At 32.3% G+C, this 22,431-nt stretch overlaps 1 protein-coding gene across 1 annotated transcript in view; it reads right to left on the reverse strand.

The window, feature by feature from the left end:
• The window catches only part of LOC134247319 (multiple epidermal growth factor-like domains protein 10), a 41,866-nt gene extending 23,602 nt beyond the window's left edge, over nt 1-18,264 (reverse strand). The window contains exons 1-8 of the mRNA XM_062729686.1: nt 18,204-18,264; nt 17,058-17,285; nt 11,125-11,379; nt 8,885-9,022; nt 7,772-7,909; nt 6,492-6,626; nt 6,250-6,387; nt 5,334-5,474 (exon numbers count right to left, since the gene is read on the reverse strand). Coding sequence (XP_062585670.1) covers nt 5,334-5,474; nt 6,250-6,387; nt 6,492-6,626; nt 7,772-7,909; nt 8,885-9,022; nt 11,125-11,379; nt 17,058-17,285; nt 18,204-18,264 — 1,234 coding nt within the window. The remainder of the gene's footprint in view (nt 1-5,333; nt 5,475-6,249; nt 6,388-6,491; nt 6,627-7,771; nt 7,910-8,884; nt 9,023-11,124; nt 11,380-17,057; nt 17,286-18,203) is intronic.
• Between the last annotated feature and the right edge of the window lie 4,167 nt (nt 18,265-22,431).

Consider the following 22,431-nt stretch of genomic DNA (forward strand, 5'->3'; position numbering starts at 1 on the left):
GCTTTTAAATTCATAGAGCGCATGTTTGTTCAGGATTTATATTTACATATTTCATTGATATTATCATTCTACACATTATATCAAAATATTGATGCTGACCACACATGTGCTCGATGACTTTTACTCAAAAATTCGACGAAATATGTACATTTTTCTGTAGAATTCATTAAAAACTGAAATTTACGTCATGTTTGTGACGTCATTACGTACATATGACGTCATTACTTATGAAAATATTCAGTGCTTTGAAGTCAGCATATACTCCTTTGTTTAAGAACTTAATTAAATATACCTCCATCAAAGTTTGATTTGGGGGGCAAATATTGGTTATTACCGAATAAAGTTCTTTGGCGGAAAACTTAGTACGAAGGTCGTGGGTTCGATAGCTCGTCACGACTGACTAAAGCAGAAAAAAAATAGAAAGTCAACTGCTTCTTTATCAAGGGACAATCACTATAAAGAGAAAAAAGCAGATTCCTTAACACAAGTCCGCTTGTGAAGGCAGGAGTTCCAAGATAAACGATTCCTTTCTTGTTAAAGTTCTTTCAACAATGAGAGATTGATAATGGAGACAAATAGTTTTTTTTTCCTTTTACAGAGAAGAATAAAACATAAAAGTAAGTAGGATTTTTCAAATTAAGATCATTTAAATGCGAACTGCCCTGATCGTAAATTTGGCAGAAAACTTAATCCTTAATACAAAGGTTTTGGGTTCGAAAGCTCGTCAGGACTGACTAAAGCAGATAAAAAAAGAAAGTCAACTGCTTCTTTAACTAAGGACCATCACTATAAAGAGAAAGAAGCAGATTTCAAAATGCAAGGCCGCTTGTGAAGGCAGGAGTTCCACGATAAACGATTCCTTTCTTGTTATATATTTTTTACATAGCTTTAATTACTAGATTAGACATCTGCCTGTTTCCTTTAAAAATTTTAAAAGTCTGGATATCTTAATCAAAATACTTACACATTATTTTGATAACAATCCATACATATATTGTTTTAAAAAAATCATACTTTTTTCTATTTTAATGCAGTATATCGTATTCATAGTTGTGCATTTAAGAGATAAACAACGTTATTCAGCGAACATGGCGTTGCATGTATGAGTATCAATTGCTCTGCTGGCTTTGATCGGTGTTCAGTGATGCGCACTAGTGCATCATGTAAAATATGCCAAGAGAGCTATTGCTTTACATAATGCTATGTTCACTGAATAATCATTTTTATGTATTACTTAAATTTGCATTCTTTGATGTTGTCAAGAATATCAGAGGAATTCCTGGCTTACGTGAGCACGCTACGCCATGTCTGAAGTAAAGAAAAGACGCGGCTATAAAACTAGTACATCTGATCATACACCTTTTCACGAATAAATAACAAACATTTTATAAAGTATTTGCCTCTCATTCGCACTTGTCTAGATACAAGCTGCGCCGAACGTATTCACATTCTTAATATTTAGTTGTGACGTCATCGATCAACATAATTGAAACCCTTTGACAAAAAGCTGTAAAACACTTTGATGAAAAAACACAATGTTTTAAGAATGATTATAACTCAAGAATGCTTTTCTGTGAATTTTTAAGTTCTACGAGGGTTGTTCGAAAAGTTCGTGGACGATGCCCATCTTCGTTATATTACTCACTGGAAATTCAAAACAAGCACATTATAATATGTAAAAATAATTGCTTTGTTGATGTGTTTCATTCCATTCGATTGAACACAAATAAATTTACTTCCTTTTAAAATCAACATGTTTTGTACCCGTGGAGCACACAAAACGGCAATGTAACGTCAAGACATAGCGTCGAAAATTTATAATAGATACTATACCTATACATTTCACACAGAATATTCCAATGCCCATTCATTAAACTATTTTTCTAATTCTTGAAATTTGTTTTTTTTTTTTTTTTTTTTTTTTTTTTTTTTTTTTTTTAAGAATTGATCTCATATTGTATAATTTTCTTTTGTAAAGGTTTCAATTTTTTTTAGAACTTAACTCTGCTTTCTCAGATTAGGCAACTCTGTAGCGCCTTTGTCTTTCATTTACGTTTCAAAATTTAAAGTTTTCAGTAAAACCGTTTCTTCACAGGTCATCCTCATCCGATACAGAGTCCCTGTCACTCAAATATTGCATGTACTCTTTGTACATACATGTACAACTCGTTTGTGACATATTTCTTGATTCTTTTAACATTTTTAGAGTTTATTCATGATTTTTCCTGAGAAAAACACTAAATTGCTTCGGTACCTGCTGCTCCGTGATGTTCTAAAACGTCATCATTTTTGTCGTTTTCAATAAGGACAACTTATCTTCTCAAGTTGATTTCTTTTCAACAAAGCAAAATATAAAACCATCATTTGGTACACGTATCAATGTAACAAATTTTAATTTGAATTTCTAGGTAGTTTTACGGTTTTCATCCAGTTTACAGAGAATATGACTATAGACTTTATTTATTGTGTTGTCTGTAACTGACTAAATTTTGATCTGCTCCGCGATCCGATTTTTGCATTTTTAAAATCTGGATAAGTTTTTAATTAATTATAATATGTTGTCAAAATTCATACATATCATTTGGATTTATTGTCAAATTATTTCGACCAAATTTGGATAACATATGACGTCAAATAAAAAAGATATGGCAGTTGTCCACGACCTTTTCGAACAACCCTCGTATTTATCTTTAAGAGCTGGAATCGTTCTTGAAATAGATAAACTATTAAAGAAAGTATATTTTTCTGAATGTTGAAACATCCTAGTTTGAAGAGTTATCGTTCTTTGTACAAATATGAACAACATATTTTAAGGGAAAAAAGTGGTGTTCTCTTTAATTTTGAAAAAAAAGTTCTATTATACAATTAAATACATTGACCAAGATTATTTTTCATAAAATATAAATCAGTAATCTTAAAGGATTCTGAATTTCTTCTTATTTCAAAGTTATATTTATTCCTTTTGCAGAACATGCCATATATATACTTCCGAACGCGTGTTATTAGACTAGTGTAGCAGAGCTAGTACTATGTGAGTGTGAAAAAGGAATTGCACTCATAGCAACAGAACTTTCGTTTAAAGTCCTATAAACGCAATTGAAGACTGCAGGTTCATAGTGGTTAATAGTGGAAGAAAGCAGAGGGAATGCAGGTATAAACCTTAATCAATTCTACTCACCTGGAAACATAACCCTGTCATGGCGTCACATGTTTTATTAAAACAAATTGCACTGCATGTTTCATTACATCCGTAACCATGAAAACCCCAGATGCATTCTAAATTCGGAAAAGCCTATTACTATTTTTATGTTTTCCATTTCGAAGAAAAATGAAACAGAAACAATGGAATCTATAATTTCATACATTTAAACAATATGCTTATATATGAATAAATGATGATCTAAATAGTTACAAAAATGGTTTAATTCCCCACAGATTATAATATTAAGCATAGTGTATCAAACAATTTCTTTATTTTACCATATTTATGAATTCATTTAAAGGACAGATATTTCAAACAACATTTCGAGACCGAGGAGGTTATTCTGCATCATTCACGACAACAAGGACTTTATTTCTATTCTACCACGGACGATTAATACGGCCGATTGTTTCCTCTATAGAGAAACGAATTAGGTCACCATGTCTCGATTACGCTGTTCTATTTAACACCAAAGAGAAATTTTGTTGACTTACCTATATATGGAATGCAGATATTTGAGCTTTCCGTGCATTAAAAACAGTCTTGTTTAATTACAAATTTGTTCGTTATATGTATTGATCACTTAAAATGAATATACAAAAACAAAATCATGTTCTTATTTTACTGCTAAAATCACGTTGTTTAATGTGTAGGGAGGTCCGTGGAATAGCCCCGCTTAGCTATAAAAACCGACATTCATCAGCAACTTGATGCAATTTACAGTGTTTATACTGCAAAAGACGACACATCGATGCGGTCTAATCAAGTATTTCATTCTACATCCAAACATGCATTTGAATTGTTCAGATTTGATACGTGTTTCTGATCTGATAATTTTTTGATGACGTTCGTGGTCTATTGGAGAATAATGTCCGGCGGCTCCTTTGAAGTTTTTCAATAACCGTGTCGAAATAACTGTATCTCACTTCCATTCTCAATGACCGTGTAGTGTAGGACAGCGTTGTGACATCGGCATCGAAAGCAAGTTTTTTAACTTGCCTAGATAGCCGAGCGGTCTAACGCGCTGTTCCTGCACTGCTAGGAGACAGATTCCGTAGGTCGATAGTTCAACCCCGGGCTGGGGCGGAAGTGAGTATCCTTGTAAGATTGAATTTCTCTGTGCTTTCTATATTAATATTTCTTCACTTAGGGTAGTTATATTAGTTTAAGAGTTGTTGTAATTTGTGCTTTATATATATATATATATATATATATATATTTATATATATTTATATATATATATATATATATATATATATATATATATATATATATATATATATATTGAAAATGATATGCTTATTAATCAGTACATATCATTTTCACTTCAAATTCTCTTTTATAGAAAATCTGAAAAAAAATTATATACTACACAGTAAAATTCTTTCATTGGACTCATTAAAACATGACTCAATTTGTTATTTTCAATTTCAAGTGTGTTTGTATCGCCAGTTCTTTATTATAACATGAAAGAATATCGGGGTTCCAAGGAACGTTACCATATAGAAACGTTTTTCAATGTAAAAAGTGAATGTTACAGTATTGTTTGACATAACAATGTATTTTTTCCAGTCCTGTTTTGTTTAATAAAACTAGTTGTTTTGAAAATATTGAAAACTGTTTTATTTATGTCTGTATAACATCTCAAAGTGAAAATAAACTTACTTTGTTACTTTGATTTCTTGAGAACTTATTAGGTACCTTGTTTACAGTTGATTCCTTGGTATCCTCTATCGCAACCATTCAAGCATGTCCCTTTTATATAATGACATTGTTCTTCATGAAGACAAACCCCGCACGACTGAGCACAGTTTAGTCCAAATGTATTCCCACCACATTCTTTAGAAGAAAATTATCTCATCTTTGATATTTTTAGCATTGTCATTGGGATTGCTTTGTCAAATCAATCACTATATGAATGTATTTAACACTTGTTTTGCTTGCATCTGATATATATTCCCTAATGTATATAATGCATGTATGCCCTAATGTTTACTATTGTTTAAAGCAATAAAACATTTCTAACATTCTATCATTTTCAAATCTAAAATGATAAAATAACTTAATTTGGTTGTTGATTTAAATAAAACAACGCAATATTGATAAATATTTATATATTTTTAAAGTCTACTTTGGTCACACTTCATCCCTTTCCAGCCAGCCTGACATCCACCTTGACATTCCCCTGTTACTCTGTTACATCTACTAGGGATTCCACAGTTAATGCTACACACGTCCTGGCAGTTGTAGCCATAACGTCCGATTAGACATTCTAGTAATATAGGAAGCATGTGTAACGTAAAATTTATACAGCATGATGCGAGCACTAGTAAACTATAAATACAGCATAAAACGTAGTATTGTATAGTGCTCAGATTAATATACTTTGCAAGATGTTTAGCTCTATACAAGGAATAAGATATAATGTTAAGAAAATTTGGTGGTAAGATGCTTAACTCAGATTAACCTTTATCAGTCGCGGACATTAGTCTCCAATAAATCACAAACGTCGTAAAGAATTATCAGATTAGAAACGCGTATCAAACCTGTGCAACTGAAATGTACAATTGACTTAAGAATGAAATTTAGACCACATTAATGCATCATCTTTTGCAATTTAAAGATTGTATTTTGCAGAAAGTGGCTGATGAATGTAGATTTCTAAAGCTAATCGGAGCTGTTCCACAAACAGATATATAATTAATAAAAGGTAAATTTCATTGCGGCGAAAGAACAAATAGTCTGCATTCTTTTCACAGGTAAACAAAACAAATTCACACTCTGGTGCTAAATAGAGGAGCATTATTGCAGCATGGTGAGCTTACTTGTTTCTCTATAGGGAAACGATCAGTCTTATTTTATAATTTTTTATTAGCAGAATGAAAATAAAGTATTTGTTTTCGTGAATGATTCAGAATAGACTACCCGGTCTCGAAATGTTGTTTGAAATAAAAAAAGGAGTTTCACACAACATTTTATAACCTCTGAGGTTATTCTGCAACATTCACAAAAACTCGGACTTTATTTCTTAAATAAACATTATTTACCGCTAGTACATCTCTCTCCCTGAAATCCTCTGTCACATCCTTTAAAACAAGTACCATTAACGTGTTGACATTGTTCTATATTCAAACATGAACCACAAGACACACCGCAGTCTTCTCCGTATGTTCGGCCATCACATTCTGGAAAATAAATTTATATCAAATATATACAAGGTAAATTGTTTTGAGATAAACTAATGGAATATGATTTTTTTAAACGAAAATAGTTTTGGAATTGAAAATACCATTCTCACAGAATACCCCCTTCCATCCATCGTTACACCCAAACTCACAGACACCAGTAAATCTGTTACAGACTCCTTTACAGTTTGGGTTACAGAGCTCAACACAGTTTTTTCCATGTCTTCCTTGAGGACATTCTGTCAAAACAGAAACAAAACGTATATTTTTGCCAAAATGAGGGAAAATTTTGAAATAAAGGAATCAGTGTTAAGTTGAAGCCCGTTATGCATAAACTGTCCCGCGTTTCACACTTTCTTTGATGTTCTTGTCATTCTATGCTACATGTAGTTAGACGGTAAAATGAAATTGTAGATTTAGATTTTGAAAATGACAAAAAAATAGCAATATCACATGGGCTGATTTTTACCATTTAGCTTTTCCTAATAAAATTCACCTGGATTGGTATATTTTTCTTAAGTTTATATTACACTTTTAGCGCCAAGATAACATATTCTGAAATTTATTTTCACCTGTAAACCTTTACTGAATGTGATTTGTCTATATTTGTTTTTTCATTGAAATATTGCATATATTTTCCAAGTCTTTTTCACATTCCAGTTCTTAGGAGAAAAAATTCTAAGAACCATCTACATTTCTAAACTTGTGTGACATGGTATTAAATCTTTTTCAAAGAAAAATTTGTTTGCATCATCTGTCCTTATAATTAACTTATTATTTTAACCATAAAAAATATTACAGTATTATTCTTCGACTGATTTTCCACTTTATAAGAGTAAATCGATATATGCAGATGACTCTCTAAATATCAGCGTTAAAATGCTTTTAATAAGGTACTTCCGAATAAAGAACTGATTAAAGACGTTCTGATAACAAAAGTCATGAAAACCCCACATGCAGGTTGCTGAAGTTATATATTTCGAGTAAATACGTCACAGAGATTCACTGATATATTTTATTATTTTGTTATTGCTTCAGACAATAACTTTATTTAAGGTCAGACGATACGTTCCTCAAATGTTTTGTATTTCTTGGTATTATATCAAAAACTTTTTCATATTTGTCACTCTCCTCTGATTTCTACATCGTTTTCAAAATGTTTTTAAATACAGGGACACAAAAAATTGTGTTAAAGGCCCTTTAGAAGATAACCCATAAGGGTTATATAAGAAATATGACCCTATGGTATCTTAACCAAATGCCTGGTAAGGTATCCTTTTTTAGTGACGGAACTTGTTTAAGTTTTTACACCTAAATGACAAATTCTTAAGTAGGAAAAATTATATACTTTTGAGGAACTGACCTTATATGAACTTTAACAGACCTTGATCACATTTATTCCCTTGGACACCAACGTCACATCCGTTAGGACAACTGCCATTCACGTGGTTGCATTGTTGTACGTTGCTACAGTTACCACAGGTCATGTTACATTCAGGTCCGTATCTAGTATTATCACATTCTGTAAAAATATATTTCTTTAGGTCAAAGTTGTGAATTTACCTCTTTGAGCAACCGATTTTAAACATACATGCAAGAAATATATGGGGAAAAACATTTAAAATCTTAATTGTTCATATGGGAAAAAAAAAATCCGAAAAAAATTATAATCCACATTTTCATTAATATTTTAATAATTCTTAACCTTGATTCTCCTGTGCACTGAGTTCATCAGAACATTTATGTTACCTATGGGGTACCATACATATATATATATATAATTCTTATACGTGAGTTTTAAATTAGTCCAGGGTTTTTTGGTAGCATTCCACAGGCTGAAAATCTAATGTTCAGTAAATAGACCAAAAATAAAAGAAAAAGAATTCATGAAATTCGGCTAATTGATAAAGGTAAAAAAAGAAAATGACTAGAATTTTTTCAAGTTAAATATGCTACATGCATTTAAATTGAATGTAGGATTGTCTTGCTTACGTGTGCGAGTCCCACCAGAAGCAAAAAAGGCAACTTCAGGTTATGCAAGAAAAACTGCATAAATTGAGTATCATGTGCTGTCTCATAAATATGTTTTAAAGAGTATTTGAAATAATTTAATTTTCAAGTGCATGTTATGTAGACTGCAAATGTCTAGAGAGTAACTACAAATATCAAAAATATTAAACTTCTGGACACGTTAATTATATGAATAATAAACTTTGATGAGTGGGTAACAGATTTAGGAGGAAAAGCCTCCGCCGTCACTTCGGGAAGTGATTTAAAAAAAAAAGATCCACTTGTGACCTTGACTGTGACATACATGTTTTTTAACCATATGAGACATAGAATTCATAATTAGTATGTGTAATACACTAATTATGCTCTTTCACCCTTTGACATTGACTGTGACCTATATGCTTAAAATATTTTCTGGAAACTGTTTATGCCGCTGGGTGCATGGTGTTTTACAAACATATTTAAGATATGACTTGTATATACATACCTTCCTCACATCGTGGTTCTTTGTACCCGGGAACACATCTAAGACATGTCCCATCCTCAATGTTACAATGTCCTTTCTTGCAATTTTGTGGGCATGTTATAGTACAGTTTTCTCCATAATATCCCGCCGTTGGGCACACTAAATTGATATTAAATAATAGGTTAAAGAAATCACAGAAATTAAGAGATTTTTGCATTGATTTACTTGTGGATTAAAAAGAGCAAATAAGATCATTTCATTTTATCTATGTGTTTTTTTTTTTCAAAATCTATGTAACAAATTAAAAAAGTAAAGAGATTCAAACATAGAGAAAACAATATATACATTTTGTAGTAGCTTGTTTTTGCAGATAGATAATTTCGTTGTTTTGTGTGATAAACTCTCAATTTTTTTTATAGTCATAGTCGTCAATTACGTAAATAGGGTAACAGACGCAATTTCTTCTGCTATGAGTGCAAATCCCTTTTCACTCTCGCATTGTATAATGTACTAGCGGAATGTACTACTTTGGGAACTGCCAAATTTTAATTTTTCTTATCATATTTTTGCATCTTTATACAAAGAACGATACTTTTTCACAATAGGATATTTCAGTATTAAGAAAAACATTTTTAAAAAGCTTATCAGTTTAAAGAATGAATTTAGCTTTAAAATAAATAACACAACTGAAAAAAATCAAAGGAAAGAATTCTGGGGGTTAGGATTATTGTATTTAAGCATGATCCTTTTTCATCACAGTATTAAATTATTGATTTTTGTCATGGAGTTTCAATTATGTTGATCAATGACGTCGCAACTTCAATTTCAACAAAATTAATAGATTGAGATGATGATGCAACTTGTATTCAGATAACTGTGTATGCGAGGCAAATACCTCATAAATATTTTTGTGACTTGTTAGAAAAAAGTTGTAATGATCAGGTTTACTGATTTTATAACCGTGCGTTTATCTTTACGGAAGACAACAAGCCACATTCATATGCATGTCAGGATTTCCTCTGATATTCTTAACAACATCAATGAATGCAAATATTAGTAAAAAACAACGATTACATTTATTCAGTGAGGATGGCATTATGGATAGTAATGACTCTCTTGGCATATTTTTCATGATTTATTACTTAAATAAAACTTTCATGTATTATTGAGTATTGTTGATAATTGCTAAAAACTATCTAAAATAGATTACACCCAAAGCAAACATTTCAGTTTTACAGAAAATAATTTATGTTTTGCTTGAGTAATTAATTGAAAAAAAAAAACTCCATGTAACAGACATAACAATAAAAAATTGTATAACGATCAAATACGTCACCACATAAAAATTGATTGACCAAAGGTACATGTATTGTTCCTTGCTTATTTTTTTTTTTTTTTGTTTTATGGTGCACTGCATTTAGAATTATACGTTTCCGGGCGAGGCACAGAATTATGCAAAAGGTATTTTTGATAAAATAATTTCAATAATATCATTCATTTTAAAGAAAGAAAAGTTTCCTATGTTATGTGAAGAGTTTTAACTAATGTTTTTTTTTTTTTAAATTCTGTCACCGTTCACAAAATGTACTGAAAACAAGTTCGAAGCAATCCGTTTGGAAGAAATATAGGTTTTAATGAAGTTACTCTTGATAATTAAATTACCTCTTTTTTAATCATTACCTAAATAAGTATGGGCTCGGAAAATAAAAATAAACCTTCGTTTGCTTTTATATTTAAAACTAAAAAGAGTTGAACGAGGATCAAAACACGATTCACCTACTCAAAATAAAAGTAAATATATTCCAAATTATGTCTCTGTATTCGATGAAACCAGTTTTTTCATTGTATTATTGAACATATACATGTTTCAGTTATTATGTGTTAAAAATGTGTTTGTGAAAATATATATATATATATATATTTTATATTTTGCAATTCAAATGTATCAGGAAACATATGGCATACCATTCTTTCAAGATTATAATCGGACCAAAAAAGTAATATAAAGTATCTTTTGTCACACCCCCTCCTTAAAGAATGTGCTATCTATATTCACAGACAGATGTCATGAAATCAATTTATTTGTACTCACAATATAGGACCAATTTAGCTCCAATTTAGGACGGAAAATATATAATTTATATTATTATATGTTTAAAATATCTTTTCAAACAGTGTCTGAACAGAATCATACCTTGATTTACTTTTAAAGCAGTCTTAAAATATAGAATATTTTTTTCGGCATTGCTTAGGCTTCTTACCATAAACTTGAAGTTCACATAGTTCGCTGAAAGCGTACGCTGAATATCCCTCAGGATAGATAACTCCTGGCAGTCTCTCATTGTAGTAGATCACGTATCTCCCATGCTTTACACAATCTAATGTAACATTTTCTGGTACTGTATCTCGTGTGTAATTTGTATCCTTGAAACATAAGAACCATTCATCTTTTTTAGTTGTGTTCGATATGTAGACTGAGAATCCAAGAACTCGTGATGTGTAAGGATTGGACGAGCCTGTTAAAAAACCTTGTATTTTTAAGATAATAGAGAGGTTAAGCATTTGAACGTGTACATCTACTTGTACGTGTAAACCTAGAAGTGATTTTAAACTTTTGCGTAACTTATGTCGCGTTCTGTTTAATAACAAATTGAACGTGTACCGGTACGTTTAAAACGTCATTTCAGCAAGGCACTTTACAATCCACTCGTATCAAATAAATCTTTGACTTGAAACAAAAAAGATACATTGGATGTTCGTAATAAATTCTCAACTTCGTACCAAATACCAACTGAGAAATATTTATTCCGTAGTTTGAGTTTAAGAAGCTACAAGTTTTCACCTACGTGTAGTTTCGAATCTACACGTTGTGTACAACTTGTAGAATTACGCGGCATGCAAAACTGATGACATAAATTGCATTAAATTAGGGGATTTCCCTGGCTACACGTACACGTAGACGTTCATGGTCATCTGCTTTACCTCTCTAATGAGCGAGTTTGGGACTAATTAAATTACTGTAAATCACTTTTTATTCGCGAGAACTTTATTTTCGCGTAATTACGCGAGACAGTGTGCTCGCGAAAATTTAATTCTCGCGTATAATAGTATCCCTTAAGATTATTTAGAGCAATTAATATCCATAATTCGTGAAAATTTTGTCTCGCTAATCAAGAGTCAATTACTATCTTGTTAAAATAAGGTGTCGCGAAAATTAAGTGATCTACAGTATGTCTTTCAAACGGAATTTTGGAACATTTTTTTTACTATGTTTCTTATAATAAAGGTTTTTGGGTTTTCTGTTGAAGAAAATCTTAATTTTCCCAGGTTTCTTCTCCACTATTTTTCTCTTTTACTTTTTTTTCTCTTACCTATTATAAGCCGAGATCTCGGAAACGGCTGGATAGAATTTCATGAAAGTTTTAGGTCCGATAGAAAAGTAAAACATTCTTGATATAAGTATACATATTTTTTTTATATTTTGAAAAGTCACTCCCAGTTCGAAGATTTCTTCTTTTTTTGCATCTTTAGACGGTAACTTATCCGGTTTTCAAAAACCATGGCAACATAGAAGTACTAAATATTTTGTAATGATAGAGCAACCTACGTAGAGTGTGTATATCACGGCCACCAGAAAATTGGATGCAGGTCGTTTTTGACTTATCAAGAAATTAGAATTCGTTACACTTTTTTGTTTACATTTTTCTTTACCTGGAAAAAGTTGATAAAACCTCTCGAACAAAAGAGATGCAAAATTACAAAATCATTCAAAAGCTTTGTAAAAAAGGGATTAGCACTGAAAAAGGAACTTAAAAAATCAAAATTTTCCTTGATATTTAGTTGCTTTTAGGTGTCTATTGCACTGTTTTTCTTATTACTTTTTACTTACTGATTTTGTGCACGTGATTTCTCGGAAACGACCTATATGACTTTCATGAAATTTTCAGGTCTGATAAAACATTAAAAAGATCCTAAGATTGTTGCAGTTTAGTGATTTAAGCGGGTCAGTTGTCCGCAGCTTTTCTATAAACCGCTCATCACAGATGAAACTTTTATGGAAGAAAGAACAACAAATATAGATGTGTAATAGGTAGTGTATTTCACGTCAAAGATCGTTTCTCTGGAGTTCGAAAAAGAGCAGGCTCAACGGAGCCGCGAAAGAAACCATTTTTTTAAAACCTATTATTTAAAATTATAGTCCGCCGAAACTAGCTGAAAAACTGCCGACTCAGTGATAAACACTTTACAATCAATCAATCAAGGGATCTGGGTTAGAATAGGTCCTCAGTACTCCCTTGCTTGTCGTTAAAGGCTACTAAATGGGGCGGTCCTTCGGATGAGACCGTATAAACCGAGGCCCCGTGTCACAGCAGGTGTGGCACGATAAAGATCCCTCCCTGCTTAATGGCCCTGAATTCCGAGCATAGGCCCAAATTGGCAGCCCTTCACCGACAATGGTGACGTCTCCATATCAGTGAAATATTCTGGAGAGGGACATTAAACAGTATACAATCAATCAATCCACGCGAAGTACTGCAAATTAATGCTCGGTATGACCAGAAAAAATCTTATCAAAAGTTTCAATTTTTTTGATTATTTCTCTACGGTACTTTTTTACTTGTTAAAACATTTAGAACAAAGTGACTGTAGAATTACAAGATTTTCCAAATGTCATCTTTAAAAAATAGCTCACCTATAATAAAGGATCTAGAGGGCCCGAATTTTTTCCCGATATCTCAAAACGTATTAAGAAAGCAAAGTTGTTCAAAATGTCAAGTAAAATGTACTATGATCGTCGAAATACCTCCATGGACATCACTTCCGGCAAACGTTTTTGCATAAAATCTGTCACTTTGGAATTAAAAATATCTTTGTTTCCCCTAACCCGAGCCTAAATTCTCAAATTAGGTCGGTAGGTCAAAATTTTTTAAAAATCTGATAGCAACTTTGAAAATACATTTTGAAATTTCATGGAAATAAAATAAGAATTGTATAAAAGAAAGTAATTTATTCACAAAATGCTGTACGTATGCCGTTTCGCAGCACTGTTAAGGCCTACTATTAGAAATCAACGGAAAATATATGTGCAAAAAGTGGGTTTTTATTTAAAATTGAATTTATTTCAATTAAGCTGTTTTATTATCACAGAACTTAAATACATATGGAAATAGCAAAGTATAACCCACTGTGTACTGTATGAAGTTTAGTCCCATCGATGGACAGGCACTCGATGAATGCATAGTACGTGTACTGAATGTAGGTCATTAACAAATTTCAATATCGCAAGGGCATACCCTAGTTGAAATTAAAAATTCAAGCTTTTAATTGTTTCTGCATACTTTGTAGTTTCTTAAAAGTGCTGCTGCTTTGAATAGAATTCGCGTTTTAATAGTTAAATTTTCAAGTAAATAGGCCAATGTAAAAAAATATTTTGTGTACTTATGAAATCACGCCCTCGATTTAAAGAAAGCAGCAGCACTTTTCAAGTTAAGGATAATATCCGTTATCTATATTCAAAAAATGATTAAGATCTATGCAGTGTATGACCTTGCGAAAGTACGATTTTATTCTGCATTTCAATCTAAAATATACGTAGCCTGTACATAAAAACACGACATAATTAATAAAATACATTCTCTGGAAAGTTAATGAATAATCGCACTGAACAAAGGATCTACATTGGTATTGATCGACTATTTAAAACCTATAAATAATATTCAATTTTATTATAAAACGCATTTTTCCTTGTTAAAAAATTTCTCAATCTGCCTCTCACAGTACATGAAATACGTCATGTTTACCAAAATGACGTCATATACCCGGTATACAAGTTCATCGCAATCAGTGCTTTGTTTAAAACCTGCTATACGGAATTTACCTAGCTACGTTTTTTAATGTATTGATAAGTTTAATTGTGTTTATTAAGCTAATACAGTTAAAAGTTGCCAATTATTTCATTTTCAGGTATCATGAGAAATACATAAAAGTCATATTTTTGTGTTACGTCACAGTAAACTTTCCCCGTATAAATTAGGCCCCGCCCCCTAATTCAAGCCTTAACAATGCTGCATTAAAAGCAAAAAAAAAAACACGATTAATTAAATCACAACTGTTATTAAGTTGAACTTGTGAAATATCTCACGCCAGAGAACATTTATATAAATCAATTTTTAAAAAAGACGAGCATATTTTTTTTCCGAACTCACGACCTCCCGATCACGAAGCGTTGTTAAGGCTTGAATTAGGAGGCGGGGCCTAATTTATACGGGGAAAGTTTACTGTGACGTAAACCTTCCATCAGCCTCCATTGTTTAGACAACTGCTGTACTTTTTATGGGCCGTGAGATTTGCAGTGGTTCAAGAGCATTTTGTTTCGGAGTTAAGAAGTAAGCAGCTAATTTTCAGCTTCAGGTTCAAATCCCAATGAGGAACGTTTAAAAGGGTTCATTAAAAGGGACTATAAAAACTTATGTCAAGCGTCACAGAAGATGCTGAATCAAAAAAAAATCTCCCATGGATAAATGGCCCAAAAAAATAGCTGAATACATCTTAATTTGGAGTAATGGATTAATGTTCAAATGTCAACAAATTTCGAAGGATTAAAAAGCCCAAAAAATACCCAATCTTCAAGGGCCTAATTAAAGAAAAACAAATTACACCTCTCAGGAAGCTGGATCCTGCTTTCAAAAATATTTGAATTTAGAGTACGTAAACAATATGCAATTGAACCAAACCGAATTTACAAATGATAAAAATGCTATATACATATACATTGTTTTAGTCACGAAGTTTTACTCATTAATAAAGGCATGAAGAAAGGACATCTGAATTACATTTATATTAACAGGATTAAGTTGCAGACCCCATTCACGGTAGCTCAGTCGGTAGAGCGCTCGCTTCGTGATCGGGAGGTCGTGAGTTCGTATCTCGGCCGCGACTGACCTAGTCGTTAAAATTGGTAGCAACTGTTCCTTTGCCATGCACTCGGCAATTTGAAGTGAAAGTTGCAGGTTCTTCGGATGAGACCTTGAAAACCGAGGCCCCATGTCAGCGGCAGGGGTTGGCACGATAAAGATCCCTCACTGCTCAATGGCCCTGAGTGTTGAATAAAGGTCAAAATTTGGAGCCTTTCACCGGCATACGGTGACCTCTCCATATGAGTGAAAAATTCTCAAGAGGGACATGAAACAATATACAATATATCAGTCAATATGCAGATGAATTTAGAACTCATATATTTCCATAATGGCATGTTGTAAACACATTGGAACATAGTTGAACTGGTTATTAGATCAAAACTCAAATAAAATAAAATGAAGAGAAAATAAATGATGCGTTGACTATGTGGACCTCTCATCTGCTCATTATGCGGGCCTTACCATGTTATACTTACCTTAAATTCAACAGCAAGGTTTGTTTATATGTTGTTTCACGTCCCTTTCGAAAATATATTCACTCACAAGGAGACGGCAAGACACACCATAACACTCTTAATTAGTAATGGTAAATTTTATTATCGAATTGTTTTATTATCGATTTCACTTATCGAAGAGTGAGGAATTCTTATTAGATATCGGCATAAGATTGATACATAGCAATTCTTTTATGAAGAACACGTTCTCTGTAATCACATCTGAGTGCATTTTGTTTCCAACAAATGCTTGAAAATCACAGTTGAACAATGTCAGCCCTTCTGATAAAAACTGATTTTGATAAAATAGAATTTTACTAAACTTGGTTAACAATAAAAAAAAATGTGACTCGTCTTATTTAAAAAGAAAAATCTTTTCAGACGGTGTGATTTAATTTGATAATCGAACACAAAGATATCTTTTAGATTTGCCTTACATTGTTCTTTTATTTTTAATTCACAAATTATTTCCTTTGACCTTGTATTTGAAAAAGTCTAATATTGTCTGAGCATGCTATTCATTAATAGTTCTGTAAATGATATATTTCTTAAATAAGATATCTAGACAAAGTGTTGAGAACTGAAATTTGATTTTAAAAAAAATGAAAATAATAGACATGTCATAAAGATGACAGTGATAGTGCATTTTGCTTGCTGAAAAGTTCATGTTTAACGAGAAATCTATATTTAAAATAAATGCTCCATCTGACTTAGACTAGCATTCTAAAGCATAGTTTTCGGCTTCTAAAGTCTTGTTATATATTTGTACTGTATATTTAGTACCCCAAATGATATTGTCTGTCCTGTAGAAGAAATTGACGTGATGTATGCTTCTTAGGCCTCCTAGATCCACCCACAAGGTGGCAGTTGTTTTTACATTGCCAGAAATCGTACATTGTCCTCCAGCAGGTGACCGATCTGTAAATCTCCCGTCTACAGCTTTATCTGCTCCCCATTGCTGGTTAACATACGGATACTGCAGCCAGGCTGTCTTGCTTAATGCAATATTTTCTGTAAATGAAAGCACAATCTGATGCTAGAATCGAGCTAAATATAGTTGCAGTGCAAAGGTAGGTATTTTGTTTGAGCTGCGGACAAGACGTGATCTTGTTACAAGATCATGGCACATTATTGCGTTTAAAGGTCATACATGTAAGAGAGGGATATGACTATTACATTGTTTTGCATGAAAACTGACAGTGAAGGATTTTGACCATGAACCTGTTTGAATGATATTGCTCAAAATCATGACGTAGTCTGGTTTCAATGAAATTTAGTCTGGTTATAACTAAATTGAAAATAAATTTTAAAAAAAATATTAATACATGTTTCATTACTTAAAATGAAAATTATTATTTCAGTAACCTTAAACTCTTTTCAAAACTATGTCACACTTATCCAGATGAATTGCCCGCATGGAGCATCGGTTAGAGTGTCTGCTCTAGAGTTGCAAAGTAAAGAGTTGATCCTTGCAATGCGGGTTTGAATTCCAAGTTGGGACGTTTAGACCGGTCCTTCGAATTAGACGGTATAAACCGATGTCCTGTGTTGCAGTGGGTACTGGTATAAAAAAGACCCCTCCCTGCTCAAAAGCCCTGCGTGCCGAGTATAGGACAAATTTGCTGCACTCCACCGCCAAGTGGTGACGTCTCCATATGAGTGAAAATTCTCAAGAGGGACGTTAAACAATATACAACCAATCAATCAATCTTATTCAGATGTACTAGTAAACAATGCATTCGTAGATAAACTACAACGGATTTACAGTGTTTTTGTCATTGACCCCGAATATGTCCAAACGAAATAGCATTAAACATGTTAAATTAAGGCTATAACAAATCTAGGTATGAGTTATTTCTGTCTTGGGGTTCAGCCATCTTCTTTGCGATAATATATCTAGTATTTAAAAAAAATCCTAGAATGTGTAACCTTCATAGAACCGACAATCCCTCTTCTCATAAACGTTGAGGAACAAGGAGTTTTTCTTCATTGAAAGTAAGTATAACACCTTCAAGAAGGGGCAATCAACTTACTAAATGCAACACTTACATATTTAAGGGAATGCACATAACTTTTAGATTATAGTTTAGATGCATTTTTTATGTAAATGTGCTCTGCTGCAAATACCCAAGTACTCGTATACATGTATACGATTGAAACTTTTTGTTTTCTTTTAAAATAGATTTGTTTTAAGCATTGAACTTTATATCAACTTTATATGAAAAATAAAGCTGTTTCCGTAGTCATTTTAGTTGAGTTTTAGGGCTTGCTAATTAAAGTGAAAGTCGTGTTGAAAAGCACCAATGCTGTTCAATGTCATGAAACTTTTACAGGATAACCATATCATGTAAACTCTATTTGATAAAAAAAAAGCGATCAGGACCGGAATTAAAAAATATCTTTGTTCAACCTTACCCGACCATAAATTCTCAAATTGGATCGATGGGTAGGTAAACATTTTTTTTATCTGATAGCAACTCTGATTGATAAATTGATTTTATATTATTTAACACCGAGTCAGCAATATTTCAGCCATATGTTGGCGGGGATAGCAACATTGAAAATACATTCTAAAGTTTCATGGAAAATAAAACAAAAATCATGATTCATTCACAACTGTTATTTTGTTGAACTTGTGAAATATCTAACGCCAGAGAACATTTATATAATCATTTTTTTAAAAAGAAGACGTTCCAAAACACGCAAACACCGGATATCCCAATATATATATATATATATATATTTTTAAACCTTCCATCAGCCTCCAGTGGTAATGTCTAGACAAATGCTGTACTTTTTTTAAGGGCCGTGGGATTTGCAATTGTTCAAGAGCATTTTGCTTTAGAGTTAAGAAGTAAGCAGCTAATTTTAAAATTCAGGTTCAAATCCAAATGAGGAACGTTGAAAATGGTCGTTCAAAAGGGACCATAAAAGATTATGACCAGTGTCACAAAAGATGTTGATTAAAAAAAAAATCCCGGTAATTAATGGCCAAATAATTGTTGAGTACGTCCAAAATTGTAGCAATTGATTTATGCTTAAATGTCAAATAAATTTCGAGGGGACTAAATAAAATGGATTATAATTTGCAGACATATTTAGAATTCATATGAAGCAGAGTATTTTTTTTATTTTGGCCAACTGTGCAATTTTTTTCCCTTATTACTTAAGAAAGCTGTGATAACAACTAAAACGAATCTTCCATGGAACTATCTGATTATTCTTTGTTCAATTGTGATTTTTAGGCAGCATTTGCACGTAATTAAATTTACTCGATTTAAAATATTTCTAAGTAACTAAGATATATTGCAGGTTCCAGTAAATGTTCAACCAAGCCTCTTTCGTTACTTCTCACTAAAATATTGACAGTAGTGAAGTACGTACTGGTTCCTGCCGACAAAGCAGGTAACAACACTGTCTTTGTTTGTAAGGCTCATTATATAAATTGCATTCTAGAAGAACTTGGATTTAATTCTACAAGTGGTAATCCTACTTATACATATACTTCTCTTTTAAGGAAGAAATTCTTCAAAATCACCTGTCAGTTTTGAATACTTTTAATATTCCACAGAGCCAAAATGAATTTGAACTACATTATATATATTGGATTCCGAAACTTCATAAGAATCCTTACGAACAAAGATACATTGCAGGTTCCAGTAAATGTTCAACCAAGCCTCTTTCGTTACTTCTCACTAAAATATTGACAGTAGTGAAGGAAAAACTTCAAGAGTACTGTACAACTATATATTCAAGAAGTGGTGTAAATCAAATGTGGATACTTAAAAATTCTAAAGAACTTTTGGACAATTTGAAATCACAAGACTTTACAAAAATCAACAGCATAAAAACTTACGACTTTTCAACTTTATACACAACAATTTCCCACGACAAATTAAAATCCAGGCTTTTTGATATCATTGACAGCTGCTTCTTTAACAAAAATGGAACTCGTAAATTTACTTACCTCGTCATTGGTCATTTGAAAAAATTATTTTGTTAAAACAGATTCTGATTGCACACATAAGTACTCTGAAGTTGACATCAAGAAGATGCTTGAGTTTCTGATTGACAATATCTATGTGGTTTTTGGAGACCAGGTATTCCAACAATCTATTGGAATTCCCATGGGTACAAATTGCGCTCCGTTATTAGCAGACTTATTTTTATATTCCTATGAAGCAGAATTTATGAAATATCTTTTACGTGAAAAGAAGAAAACACTTGCTGTGGCCTTCAACTCGACATTTAGATATATCGACGACGTATTGTCAATTAATAATGATAATTTCCATGCCTTCGTCGACACGATATATCCTGGTGAGCTTGAGATAAAAGATACCACAGAGTCCGACACTTCTGCTTCATACTTGGATATTTTACTTGAAAAAGACACTAATGGTAATCTAACAACCAAGCTATATGATAAACGTGATGACTTTAACTTTTCTATTGTCAACTTCCCTTACTTATGCAGCAATATACCTTCATCACCTGCATACGGAATATTTATATCTCAGTTGATTCGATACGCAAGAGCATGCTCTACGTATAAACAATTTCTTAAACGAGGTAAATTATTGACAAGCAAGTTGATGAAACAAGAATATCAACAGTTTCGTTTAAAGTCATCATTTCGTAAATTTTATGGTCGATACAATTCCCTTGTCAGCAAGTACAATTTACAATTGAGTCAAATGCTGACTGACGTTTTTCATACCAATTGTTAATCCATTATTTATACACTGAATTGACCACGGATGTTCTCCGTTATTTCCTGATTATGACAACGAGCACACGGCGGGTGTGACCGGTCGGCAGGGGATGCTAACTCCTCCATGGCACCTGATCCCACCTCTGATGTTTCGGAGGTCCGTGTTTGCTCTGCTCTTATTTTGTTTATTTGTTTAATGGACGTTGAGATTGAATACTGTTCGTTATTTCCATATCCTTCTTCAATCAATACAAACATCAATTCGATTTCACCCGAAATTTACTCTATCTTGCTTCAAGGAGCTATTCCTTAATTCGCATTTTGAATCGCTTTCTGGGATATAGAAATAGGTCCTTCAGATTTCAATGTATTAAAAGTCCCGTATTCCAGTGGGGTAGCACAAAAAGATCCCTCCCTGCTCAATGGTCCTGAGTACCGAGTATGGGACAAATAGATCACCACTGGCAAGTGACAGCGTCTCCATATGAGTGAAAAAATCTGTAGAGGAACGTTAATTAACATATACAATTAATTAATTTATGACAATCATCTAAATGAATGGTACTTAAGAGGTGCTTCGTTTAATATACATGAGTGATTCTGATTGTTTCAGAGATATTATTCAAGAATGTTTTAAGTGTATATTTCGATTAATTTAAAAGATATGTGTGTATAATGAATTCTTTCATTTTCATTTCTGTTACTTTGTTTTATTTTTGCACTCAGCATTAATAAGTACACAGGTTTTGTTCTTTTTGAATACATTTTTTTTTTATTTAAAGAAAGTATTGATTTTTTTTGGAAAAAAGGAGATCATGAAAAGACAGCATGTTCAAATGTAATAAATGTGTCCCTTGCAGTTAGCACTGTTTTTCATTTAAAAGTGCTCGTTCTAGTGGTGCCTTATCATTATAAATGTTTATTGATTTTTTTTCAAATAATCACTGTCCAATGCCAGTTTGTACCAGTAAAAACATACTTATATATTTTATCTGGTCCCTAACACATTTGCATGGGATTCTGGTAACAACAGAATTCTAGAAATGTTTCGAAAGAAAAACCTGAGTCATGTACAAATACTGTCATTTCTAAAATCCTCGTTACAGGTTAATGTGTTGAGCTCAATTTGCTTGTTGTAAGGTCTAATCTGAATCATAAACTATCAAATAAAAAAACTCAACATAGCAATGAATAAACAATACCAATACACACACGGATAGAGAGAGATAGAGAGAGAGAGGGAAGGAAAAAGATAAAATGAGTCTATAAAAATTTTGGTATTCTTACCATAGGAAGAAGAAATTTTTATCAAACAACCAAAAAGGGAAATCAGCACCCATTCTGCATTCATTTTGTTTTAAAAGAATAAAATTTACACAAGGAATTGCTGTTTAATCGATATCGATAAGGTCCGATAAGCGTTCAAGATTTACGATACCTTAT

Source organism: Saccostrea cucullata, unplaced genomic scaffold (genome assembly GCF_032062105.1).
Source record: "Saccostrea cucullata isolate Sc308-1 unplaced genomic scaffold, CSIRO_AGI_Scuc_v1 ctg2049, whole genome shotgun sequence".
NCBI lineage: Eukaryota > Metazoa > Mollusca > Bivalvia > Ostreida > Ostreidae > Saccostrea > Saccostrea cuccullata.